Source organism: Lactuca saligna, chromosome 2, assembly GCF_052625555.1.
Source record: "Lactuca saligna cultivar CGN05327 chromosome 2, ASM5262555v1, whole genome shotgun sequence".
Classification (NCBI taxonomy): domain Eukaryota; kingdom Viridiplantae; phylum Streptophyta; class Magnoliopsida; order Asterales; family Asteraceae; genus Lactuca; species Lactuca saligna.
Genome location: NC_136418.1, coordinates 25,574,775 through 25,588,166, shown reverse-complemented (window position 1 = coordinate 25,588,166; position 13,392 = coordinate 25,574,775). Strand labels below are relative to the sequence as shown.

General features: G+C 40.1%; 1 protein-coding gene across 1 annotated transcript; it reads left to right on the top strand.

The window, feature by feature from the left end:
* Window positions 1-1,336: 1,336 nt before the first annotated feature.
* On the top strand, window positions 1,337-11,902 carry LOC145029613 (uncharacterized). Its single transcript, XM_078978106.1, has 3 exons — window positions 1,337-1,517; window positions 2,000-2,263; window positions 11,274-11,902. The coding sequence occupies exons 1-3, from the start codon at window positions 1,337-1,339 to the stop codon at window positions 11,900-11,902; spliced, it is 1,074 nt and encodes a 357-aa protein (XP_078834232.1).
* The last annotated feature ends 1,490 nt before the right edge of the window (window positions 11,903-13,392 follow it).

The window sequence follows — 13,392 nt, the reverse complement described above, 5'->3', positions numbered from 1 at the left end:
TTACTTATCTGAGAACTAAAAAGGTCTTTACTAGTAGGTCAATAGTTGCTAAGTGGATACACTAAGGTTGTATGAGATTAAGGTGTCATAGACTTAGAATTTGTGATCATTGCTTTATTTCATGTTCCTTTTTTGGTTGTAGATTTAGAGTTAGGGTTACTTATTCGAAGTTCTATCCTGTTTTGATTTCATATAACTGGTATGCATTATGCAAGTATTGAAGTAACTGGTAAGGATCGTCTTATAATTATCTTAAGTAGTATGTATATTTATATTAGATTCTTGTACCCCTTGACTCGTGTAGATATCATGGTTGGATTTCGTCCCCACGGCTACCCGTACTTCCCAAACGAAGACAGTGTTAGATGGCTTGAAGACGAGCCATAAGATGATCATCCAATCCCTTTGGATGATTACCACACTGAAGGCTTTTCTGATGGTTCTGACTCCGAGCCAGAAGTCAACAATCTACCCCACGAGGGTCAAGTCCCAAATCTCAACCCCCGACCATCATTTCAAGGTCCCACGCCCATGTGGGCGACAAACTTGAATCGTTGGAGTGATGAACAAGGTCAACCTTTACCCTAAAATGGGGATCAAAGGTTTTACAATCTAAGCGGGGGTGGCTCAGCTGACCGGGTCCTACCCATCATGGTATGTATAATTACTCGGAATGTGGAACAAGGTCGAGCAGCCATCGACCGAGTCATGGAAATTGATGCCAACTCTGGCATTACCACGGTCTGCATTCGCCAACTCGAAGAGGCGATGGAAAGGACTGGAAGAGCCAATGAGCCTCTGTAGCAACAGCTAGCTGCATCCCGAGCTGAAGTCATAGAACTTCGAGTTCGTTAGAGAGCTCACGAGCAACATCTTCAAGAAGTGTTGCGTCAATTGGCAGACCTTAGGGTTCACCCGAGGAATGCCCATCGCCAGTAGAAGACGTCTAGAACATCTTTTCTTTTGATTTAAGGAATAGTCTTTTCTTATCTGTGCTCTATGAAGCGCTTGTCTGTAAAATATTCCTGTCTTTCAGTACCCTATCTAGACTACTAAGTTGTCGACATTTTCCCTTATATGGTTTGATGTAAGACCTACTATTAGGTCATTTTTCCTGAACTCATTTACATCAGTAATACCAGTAATATTGGCAGTTAACTAATCTATTGGAAAGTCTATACCCTTGTGTTTTCCCTACTTTATTGTTGTGTCTCTATTCAAATCATACATTGATTCTAATGTTTGGGCTATGGTGATTTAGTCCATGGATCACTCTCATCATACCTTACAATTGATTCTTACTATTATCATCATCTCTATAAAGTTTCAGTAAAAGATGGCACCTCAAAAACACCCGAGCAGAGGCATGCCAGCAAATCAAACACCACCACCACCTCCTCCACTAATCGATACGACAACTCTAAATGTTGCAATAGCTATGGCTGTGGCAACAACCATGGCTCAATATCACTCTACTGGTTCCAGCGGAGGTGGAATGCCTGTTCATTCTACACAAGGTGAAATCCTCATGTGCTCGAGAGAGTGCTCCTAAAAGGACTTCACCAACTGCAAGCCAAAGTCCTTTAAAGGGACTGGTGGAGTCATTTCCCTCTTGCAATGGTTTGAAAAGACAGATTCGGTCTTCGAGATCTGCTGCTGTCCAGTACGGAGCAAGGTCAAGTTTTCTGCTTGCACCTCCGAAGAAAAAGCCCTGACAAGGCTAATAGCCATGTCAAGTCACTAACACTAATAGTGGCAAATGATATGGGCTGGGAAACCCTAAAAGACCTCATGATTGAGGAATACTGCCTGCGGGGAGAGCTCCAGAAGTTAGAACAAGAACTATGGAGACTAACCATGAAGGGCTCCAACATAGTTTCCTATACCTCCAGATTCAGCAAACTAGTGGCTCTATGTCCAAACATGGTTCCCACGGAGGGAAAGAAGATAGAGAGGTATATCTAGGGTCTGTTGCCTCTAGTTCAGGGAAATATTTTAGCTTCAAACCCCACTAACTTCTATAGTGCCAAGCGATTGGCACAACGGCTCATTGACCATGGGGTCCGTTCCCCGTCGTCAACAACAACCCTAGCCATCTCCGAACCCTCTAAACTCGTTGATAACAAGCGAAAGTTATGGGATGACAAGAAGAAGCAGAAGGTTGCCAAAAGGCAGAGAGTCGTGGCGGTTCATGCTGTGATAGCACCTACCGTTGCTGCTCCGGTGAAGCAGTACATTGGAAGCTTAACAAAGTGCAACAAATGTAACTTCCACCACAATGGTCCCTGCCGGGAAATCCAGTGCTCTAACTGCAACAGGAAAGGACGCACTGTCATTTTCTACAAGTCTTCGGCGAGGCTAATCACACAAGTCCCCGTCGCTGGTGTGGGCCAAGCTTGCTATGGTTGTGGCGAGGTGGGCCACTACAAAAGTAACTTCCCGAAGGTAGGGAATGTCGGTGGAGTGGGAAGAGTTTTGGCTATATTCCACGAGGAAGCGGTTGCCAACCCTACAATGGTCACTGGTACGTTTCTTCTCGATAACTCTTATGTATACATACTATTTGATAGTGGTGCGGAGAGAAGTTTCGTAAATCAGAAATTTGCTCGCCTACTTAAACAACAACCACAGACACTAAAAGAACCATTCACCGTAGAAATGGCTAACGGGAAAACTGAGAGCACTAGCAATATATACATAGGATATACCATAACTCTAGATAGCCATACCTTCTCAATCGACCTCATGCCAATCTCAATTAAAAGTTTTGACCTCATAATCTGCATGGATTGGTTGAGTATTCATCGCCCCGACATCATTTGTTACGAGAAAGCTGTTCGGCTAAACCTTCCATCTAACGAAAGTTTTATTATCTACGACGACAATCCCGGCACGAGTCTTCGTATCATCTCACGTATTAAAGCTCAAAAGTAGTTATGTAAACAATATCGTGCATTCCTTGCTCACGTTGTTGATACGATCCAGGAAACAAAAGTCCTAAAGAGCATTCTGGTAGTGCGCGACTTTCCCAACATCTTTCCAAAAGAACTACCAGGATTGCCTCCGCAACGACAAGTCAAATTCATAATCGACTTAGTCCCAGGAGCTACCCTAATAGCCAAATCGCCCTACCAATTAGCACTAGCTGAGATGCAGGAACTATCTGGTCAACTTAACGAATTACTCAGCAAGGGCTTCATCAGGCTTAGTTTCTCGCCATGGGGAGCACCGGTTTTTTTCGTTAAGAAGAAAGATGGATCATTCTGTATGTGTATCGACTACAAACAACTCAACAAACTCACGGTCAAAAATCATTACCCTCTGCCTTGCATAGACGATTTGTTCGACGAACTGCAAGGGGCAAGTTACTTTTCCAAGATTGATCTAAGATCCGGATATCACTAGTTACGAGTGCTTGAGGAGGACGTCCCAAAGACATCCTTCTGAACTTGTTACGGAAACTACGAGTTCATGATGATGGCATTCGGATTGACCAATGCGCCCGCAGTATTCATGGACTTAATGAATAGGGTATGTCGTCCTTACTTGGATCAGTTCGTCATCATCTTCATTGACGACATACTGATCTACTCTCGAAGTGAGGAGGAACATAGTGATCATCTACGACAAGTCCTAGGAACCTTACGATCGGAGAAGCTCTATGTGAAGTTCTCTAAATGTGAATTTTTGATCCGAAGAGTCAAATTCTTAGGACACGTGGTTAGCGAAGAAGGAATCCATGTGGACCCTTCCAAAATTAAAGCCATTGAGAACTGGTAAGCATCGAAGACGCCTACGGAAATTCATCAGTTTCTAGGTCTTACTGGCTACTACCACAGATTTATATAGAACTTCTCGCAAATTGCGAAACCTCTTACAACACTAACCCAGAAAGGTGTAGCCTTTGACTGGGAAGAGAAACAAGAAAAGGTGTTCCAAACACTGAAACAAGCCTTATGCACCGCGCCAATACGATCCCTCCCTGAAGGAATAGAAGACTTCGTAGTATATTGTGATGCATCCAACCAGGGGCTCGGCTGTGTTTTGATGCAACGAGGTAAGGTCATTGCCTATGCCTCAAGGAAACTGAAAACACACGAGGTCAACTACACCACACATGATGTTGAGCTAGGAGCAGTTTTGTTTGCTTTGAAGATCTGGAGACACTATCTGTATGGTACGAAAAGCACTATCCTTACAGACCACAATATTATACAACACATATTCGACCAGAAGGAGCTCAACATGAGACAATGACGGTGGGTCGAGCTACTGAACGACTACGAATGTGAAATTCGTTATCATCCGGGTAAAGCCAATGTAGTAGGAGACGCCCAAAGTCAGAAAGAATATTCTGTTCGAAGGCTCAAATCATTGACCATAACTATCCATTAGCGTATGTCCACACAAATTAAGGAGGCTCAGCTCGAAGCCTTGAAGCCTGAAAACGTGGCGAGTGAATCCCTTAGAGGGATAGATAAGAACTTGGAAATCAAAGGCGGTGGAGCTTTATATCTCATGCATCAGATCGGGACACCGAAAAACGGTGGCCTTATAGACATAGTCATGACCAAAGTGCACAACACTAGATATTTTGTCCACCCATGTTTAGATAAGATGTATTTGGATCTTAAAAAGTTATACTGGTGGCCTAACATGAAACCAAAGATTGCTACCTTCGTGAGTAAATGCCTTACTTGTACTAAGGTCAAGGTCGAATACCTGAAACCCTCAGGTTTACTAGAGCAACCCGAGATACCAGAATGGAAGTGGGAGAAGATCACAATGGACTTCATAACCAAGTTACCCAAGACAACGGGTGGACTTGATACCATTTGGGTCATCATCAATAGATTGACCAATTCCGCACACTTCCTGCCTATCAAAGAAACTGACAAGATGGAGAAACTTACAAGAACATACATTCGGGAGATTGTACGACTGCATGGTGTTCGTATATCCATTATTTCTGATAGAGATAGTAGGTTCACTTCGACGTTCTGACAGTCGCTACAAAGTTCCCTTGGAACCAGGCTGGACATGAGTACAGCCTACCATCCACAAACCGACGGACAAAGTGAGAGAACTATCCAAACACTGGTAGATATGTTGCGAGCCTGTGTGATCAACTTTGGGAAGGCATGGGATACTTATTTACCTCTTGTAGAGTTTTCCTACAACAATAGTTATCATACTAGCATCAAGGCTGCTCCATTTGAAGCCTTCTATGGCCGGAAGTGCAGATCCCCTCTGTGTTGGGCTGAGGTGGGTGACACGCAATTAGCTAAAAGACGAGTTCCTGACAGCACTCTCACAGGCCCGGAGATCATTCGAAAAATAACATAGAAGATCGTTCAGATTCGTGAATGATTGAAAGCCTCTAGAGACCAACAGAAAATCTACGCAGACAAATGAAGGAAACCTTTGGAATTCCAGGTGGGAGACCATGTTCTTTTGAAAGTCTCACCCTATAAGGTCTTAATACGCTTCGGAAAGCATGGTAAGCTCAATCCAAGATACATAGGGCCTTTCGAGATTCTCGTTAGAATCGGCCCTATAGCTTACAAACTCAACCTACCCCGCAAACTTAGTAACGTACATTCTACTTTCCACGTCTCAAAATTGAAAAAGTGTCTAGCCGACGAGACTCGTGTAATCCCACTCAGCGAGATCGAGATCAATGAGAGTGTCAACTTCGTGGAAGAACCTGTAGAGGTCATGGACCGAGAGGTCAAGCAAACAAAGCAAAGCTGTATCCCGATAGTGAAGGTTCGCTGGAACGCCAAGCGAGGACCAAAATTCACTTGGGAGCGCAAGCATCAAATAAAACTGAAATATCCTCATCTTTTCGCTTAGTTATTTGTAACTATTTATTGCTTAAACTCTATTTTCAGGATGAAATTCTCTCTAACGGGGGGAAGATGTGACAACCTAAAATTTCTATGTTCTAGAAACCCCACATTTCAATCAAAGGCAAACTTGTTTCTGCTAACTTTTAGCACTTTTGGAGTCCATTTGGGAGTTTTAATCTTAAATACATCAAAGGAATAAGTGAAAGGAAGTATCCTCTAGGTTTATTGAGCAACAATCAAGTGTTAACCCCTTTTAAATGGTGTTTACGACCAAACTCATGACTTTGGGCTGTAAACTCCACCATGTCCGTGAACTCATGCTATATGCATGAGTTTACATCATTTTACCACCATTCATTCCTTTCAAGTTCAAGAACCTCCAATTCCCTCTCAATTATCATAAGATCTTCATTCCAATCTTCCAAAAATGTAAGCATTTCTTCTCTTGATTTGTTGTTTCAACTACTTATCTAGTGGTTATACATGATTTCATCCGTGAAATCCTTTCTTTTTCATAGATCTTCAAGTGTTCTTCATTTCACCAAGAACACACACTAGTGTTCTTGGACTTTAAGCACTCTTACAAGATTCTATATTGTAAGTACTCTTACCTTGGCTTGTTATATGACTAAATCACTTAGATTACTCCATGGAAACAACACAAAATCCAGAACAAACTCGAGTTTACGGCCAAGGCATTCTCCTTGGGCCACAAACTCTAATCTTGGGTGAAAAGTTTCCCTAACTCATTCCTTAGCCATGGAACCAAGTCCAGAACACTCCCAATGCACATATAGGACCTTAAACATCAAAATGGCACACCTTGACATGAGTTTACGGTCGTAAACAAATTAGGGCCATAAACCCTAGGCTATAAACTCAAAGGGAGTTTGCTCTTGGGCCGTGAACTCCAATGTACACCCCTACAACCCTTAGATGCAACCCTTTAGTACTTATAACACTTGAATCAAGGTGTTTTCCATGTTCTAGGGTGCCTATACTTGTTAAATTACTTTTTTAATCACTAATTAGATGCATATATGTGTCATTATGTGCTAACTAGGATCCTTGTGTGTACTCAAGTCTTCACTTGACACCTAGCATCCCTTAATGAACCTTTTAAATGATTTTATGGGGGGATACAAGTTGAAGATTTATAGTTATTATCTCAATCACATGTGATTAATAACTATCAAAAAAATGGATTTACTATGCTTTTAACTGTTTTATCAATCAAACTACTTCAAACTGCTTATCAAACTCTTCTTCATGTTAAACTCTTTATCAAATTCAATATTATATATCAAACCTTATCTATTATAGCTCTCAAACTTATATATTGTCAAAACCATGTCTAATAAATATATAGTTATATAAGTAGGGATTGAAGGACTTAGGACTGACAACTCACTTTATTTCTTGTTCCTTCTTTGGTTGTGGACTTAGAGTACCCTGTTTTTTGTCAGAGTGTCGTTGGATCCTTAGTTATATATTATGTATATATGTACAGATATAAAGGCTTTTATCTAGTAAACTATAATAGGTATAGTTTAGGTATATACTAACTATCTATCAAACAAATTGATTTACTATGCTTTTAACTATTTTATCAATCAAACTACTTTAAACTTTTTATCAAACTCTTCTTCAAGTTAAACTCTTTATCAAATTTACTTTTATATATCAAATCTTTTCTATTACAACTTTCAAACTTATATATTGGCAAAACCATGTCTAATATACATATAGTTATATAAGTAAGGATTGAAGGACTTACGACTGACAACTCACTTTATTTTATGTTCCTTGTTTGGTTGTGGACTTAGAGTACCCTTTTGTTTGTCCGAGTGTCGTTGGATCCTTAGGTATATATTATGTATATATGTATAGATATATAAAGGGTTTTATCTCAGTTCAATACATTCAGACATACAAACAATTCTACTAATAAACTATAATAGGTATAGTTTAGGGATATACTACTCATTTCTTCTAGTTCAATGAAGCATACAAAGAGTCAGTTCATTCATGAGTCAATACTTACTACTATGACAAACTATACAATTATACTATGATGAGAAACTAAGAGAACTTACTTTTATGAGAAACTCTACAACTATACTATGATGAGAAACTAAGAGAACTTACAATTATGAGAAACTATACAACTATACTATGATGAGAAACTAAGAGAATACTATAACGAGAAACAATACATTCACTACACTAGTACATACAATACATATACAAGTATACTAGAACTTAAATGTGAACCACTGTTTTGAGGCATGTCATCATTGCCATGGCTCGATTTGTATCCAGAGTCTCGTAGAGGGAGAGCATGAGTTTGCGTATAGATCTATACTAGATTGACTATCCTACACCTTTGTTGCTAGCCAAAGTCTGGCCTGCAGGTCTACAGGTGCCAAATGTCATTACTTCTGACGTCTTTCATCATCGTGTTTTTAGTCGATAGTATGGTGCAATCAAATCACATTATACCTTGATAAAAATCTGGTTTTAAGGTAGTTAGTACAGCAGTAGTTACTATAATACAACACTACAATACTACATTATTTTTCCTTTTGCATTCACTTTGTGATCATTTCACATAAACGATAATGTATAAACTATATTTTGTTAATGATAGTTACACTTGGGAAAATTACACACTTTTACAAGAAACGAACATCTAAAACAGTCGTGCCTTGGTAAAAGGCTACTTTTAGTAGAAAATATAGGATTTTAGAGGAGTTACAAACATTTACAAACATTCACATACTTTACTACAACATTTACAAACTCATACTTCAACCACTGTTACAAACATTTTGATACAAACAATGACACTAAAATGCTTATGAACTCACCAGCTTTAAATTTGACAAACTCTTTCAAAATAACTTGTATTCTCAGGTCATCAGTAGACAAGTACCAATGCCAACTTTTGAGAAGACGGAGCGCATTCAAGACTCATCTTTTAGTTTGACTCATATTTTTGGTGTCTTATAAACTATATAGAACACACTTGTATTAAATTATAGTATTAATGTAATGGATGATGTTGTTTGCTTGTTTACTATTATTCTGTTTTGTGATACTGTACATGACGTACTCCACCCCCGAACGTTTCCGCCGTTCCGGTTTTGGAGTGTGACACGCCTGCGGCATGGAGCAAGGCATACTAGTTAGTTTCAGAGGAGGTGCGACCGGCTCCCGATGTTTCAGGTGCGTATCATTTTTTTTCTCTGTCAGCTTATATTATTATTTTATTGTTATGGTTCTGCATCAGAATTGGTGAAGTTGTTTCAGAATTTTGTGGCCTGCTTGTGATTGAGTTATATGTCATCTGCATACCCTGGACTTTAGAATGGTAGTTAGAGGTAATCCCCTTTTATATCAGGTTACTCAGGATGTAGTAACTGTAGCATGCATGTGTGGGAATCGGTAGTGTCTCACTAGTTTCAGGAAGGAATCATTGGGGAATTGGTCGGTTAGACCACCAACAGTGGTAAGCATGGCTTGACAATAGAGTGGCCAGAGGATGATAGGGAGAATTGAGAATTCTTTCCAAGCTGTGAGCTATGAGGAGCTAGTTAAATCAAAGTGGAGGAGGGCCATCCAAGTAGTCAGGAGCAGATGTTAGTGCGGAACTGGGTTGAGTTCGCAATCTTGATAAGGAAGAAAGTAGCTTGAGTGGCTACTTGGGATGAGGAGCATGTGGGTTGGGAGTTTCGGAAACTTCCTGACATTAAGTACACATTTCCACGATGGATTGATGGCTGGTTGGGAACCAGGTTGGAGGTTTCCGGTAAGGAACCAGTATTTCGAGTAGTGGCAGATCAGTTGAGACTAGGGTCGTCTCAGTTCATCTGGAAAGCAGATGAAAGTCAGCAAGATTTCGGGCAGGATTATTGGTGATTAGAGGGCTATTGAGGAATTCTTATCTTCAAGGGTTATTTTAGCAGCAGGACCGGACGAAAGGCCAATGGAAGTGCTTCTATGAGGATTAGACCGAATGGGTAAAGTGCATAGCTAATGGCAAAGTGGTAAGCGGATTGTAAGGTAGTTGACCATGTCGGACTTCGAGGACGAAGTCTACTTTATGTGGGGGAGAGTTGTAACACCCCGAGTTCAGAAGACCTAGGAAGGAAAGGAAAGACCTCAAAATCAGAAGACGACTCATCAAGTAGGTGGGTTGACTCGACGAGTAAAGGTGTGAATTGGGTCGCTGGTTAAGTGACCTACTCGACGAGTCAGAGGACTTACTCAGTGAGTTGGTCAGGGTTTAGGAAATGCTAAATTCGGACTTGGTGTCCTATTTAAGCATCTGATTCTTATTCCACTAGCCTCATTATCAGCGTCCACTATCCAGAGCATACACCTCAAAACCCTAGTTCCTCCCATGAGTTTGTAAGCCATTTTTGTGAGATCTTTAGTATTCTTGAAGCATAGAAGAATAAGAAAGATGTTTGAGGTTCAAGAAGCAATAAATAGATCTAGAAGATACACCCCATTTGCTGCATTTCTTGATAATCAAGTCTTCATCTTGGTTATAGTTTCTTAGATCTAATTATGTCCATTTTATGAGAGCTTTGGACCATGGAGCTTGATATATGTGTCAAGGACGTCCTAAGAATAGATCCTTTCAGCTTTGGAGTCCCTAAGAGTGGTTGAGGCATAAAGTTGAAAGCTTTATACCCTTATAAAGTCCCATGCAAGCTTAAAGAGTTACTATGGCCTTTTGTAACCTTAAAAGCCATGCAAGGAAGAAAAGTCTGAGACTTTACATATTCTTTTGGTATTTAAGACCTTGATCTCAGTCCTCCTGCTTTGGATTGGAGTAATAAGGGGTTCTTGGACCATAGAGCTATGTCTTATGAGCTAGGGTTTTGTCTAAACCCATTAAGAAGGATTAGGAGTAGGTAAAGTTGGAAAATTTACCCTCATGAGATCATTATCAACATGTAGATGAAGTTTGGGGTTTGCATCTGAAGTGTAGGGGCTAAATCTGTTAAGATGGACCAATCAGACTGAGGAACTCGGCAAGTACAAGGAGGGACTCGACGAGTCAAAATATATTGTCCCATTTCTGTTCAAGCTAGTGTTGGAAATATTACAACTATACCTTATACAGTTGTCGGCAAGCATTCAGCTTTTGTTTCATGGTATTAGAGTAGGTCCATCCTATACCTGATCAAACATCTCTCTTTTATTTCCTAAGTTTTTTTTCTCTCTAACTTAAAATACTTATGGCTGGGGGAAACCAATCCGATGTCACAAGCGATTCTGCTTCATCTGCAGCAAAATCCACTCTCCTCTCTACTCCTGACCTCGGACATACTCTGCAAATCACCCAACACAAACTTAATGGGTTGAATTTCAGATAATGGTATCAATCTGTTTTGTTGGTCATCCGAGGGAAAGGGAAAGTAGGCTATCTTATTGGTGAACCTTGTCAACCAAAACAGGGTGATTCAGGTTATCAACAATGGGAAGCAGAAAACTCCATTATCATGGCATTACTTATCAACTCCATGGAGGCACGAATCGGCAGAACATTTTTATTCTACAGTAGCACTCACGAAATCTGGAAAGGTGTCCAAGATATGTACTCAGATCTTGAAAACACATCTCAGTGTTTCGAGATTCGCTCAATCCTAAGATCCACTCGCCAAGGAACAATGACGGTTACTGAGTATTACAACCGGTTAGTTGATTTATGGCATAATATGGACTTATTCTATTATATTCCTTGGAAGTGCAGTGATGATGGAAACACATATAACCAAATGCTTGAAAAAGACAGAGTTTTTGATTTTCTTCAAGGACTTAATAAGAATCTTGATGAAGTAAGAGGGCGTATTCTTGGAGTCAAACTGTTGCCTTCGCTTAGAGAAGTTTTTTCTGAAGTTTGTAGAGAAGAAAGCCGACGTAGAGTTATGCTCACATCAAACGAGGGCATTTTTCCGGAAGAACAACCGCAAGGATCAGCCCTTATGTCATCTCATTCTCAAAATCATAAGGCAAAGAAGGATGCTCGTCATTAGTGAGAACATTGCAAGAAACCTTTCCATACGAAGGCAACCTGCTGGGAAATACATGGAAAGCCAAAGGATTGGAAGTCATGAAGTCAGCATAGAGAAACTCCTTCTGCTCATGTAGTCTAGTAAACCCAGCCACTAAGCTCTGACATTAACAAACTCACTCCACAAAATATGGAGACTCTAAGGTCCCTTCTCCGTGAATTACAATGCTCTGGAGCACCTAAACCAGCCCCTAAAATAGCAACTACGCATCACGGTAACATAAAAATGTCTCTGTTAACAAAGAAAACAGATTTTGATGATTGGATTGTTGATACTGGTACCTTTGATCATATGACCGGAGATTGTAGAAACTTAAGCAACTATAGAACATGTGGTGATGAACCTGGAGTATGTGTGGCAAATGGCACTGAGTTACCGGTTATAGGAATGGGTGATACAAAGTTTCAAGGACTTCACTTAAAATCAGTCCTTCACGTGCCACATTTAAAATATAATCTTCTATCTGTGAGAAAATTAACAAAAGAACAAAACTGTCAAGTAATTTTTCTTTGTGATTTTTGTGTATTTCAGGATCTGCGTTCGGGGAAGATGATTGGCAATGCTAAGGTACAACGTGGTCTCTACTACCTCACTAGTCATTCTCATTTTCCAACCTCGTGTCTAGCACTATCTGCATCAAGTATCTTAAATTCTAATGTAATCCTTTGGCATAAACGGTTAGGACACCATAGTTTTCAGTATATGAAGCTTTTGTATGCAAACCTCTTCATCAATAAAGATGTCTCTTCATTCTATTGTGAATCATGTATTCTTGCAAAACAAACACGAAGAAACTACCCCATTCGTGTATACCAACCCTCAAAACCATTCCATATTATACATAGTGATATTTGGGGTCCTTTTCGTGTCAAGGACCTAAGTGGCAAGAGTTGGTTCATCACCTTCATAGATGACCATACTCGTGTATGTTGGGTTTTTCTTTTAAAAAACAAATCGGATGTTGCGGGTGTGTTCATAAAATTTCACAGCATGATAAAAAACATATTCCAAAGCAATATTCACATACTTCGAACAGACAATGGGGGGGGGGGGGATATTTCTCTCGTAACTTAGGAGGATACCTCTCAGAAAATGGTATTTTACATCAGAGTTCGTGTGCTTCAACTCCCCAGCAAAATGGGATTGCCGAGCGTAAAAATCGACATATTTTAGAGGTATCACGTTCAATCATGTTCTCTAGTCATGTCCCACAATCTTTTTTGGGAGAATCAATCCTAACTGCTTCCTATCTAATAAACTGACTTCCCTCAAAACCTTTAAAAATCCAAACACCAATCAGTGTTCTTCAAAAAACCTTTCCCGAGTCTAGAGTAATTAATTCTCTTTCTCCAAAAGTTTTTGGGTGTTCAGCATTTGTTCACAATATTAGTCCCAACAAAGGAAAACTTGATCCAAAATCAACAAAATGTGTATTCGTAGGTTACTCGTCT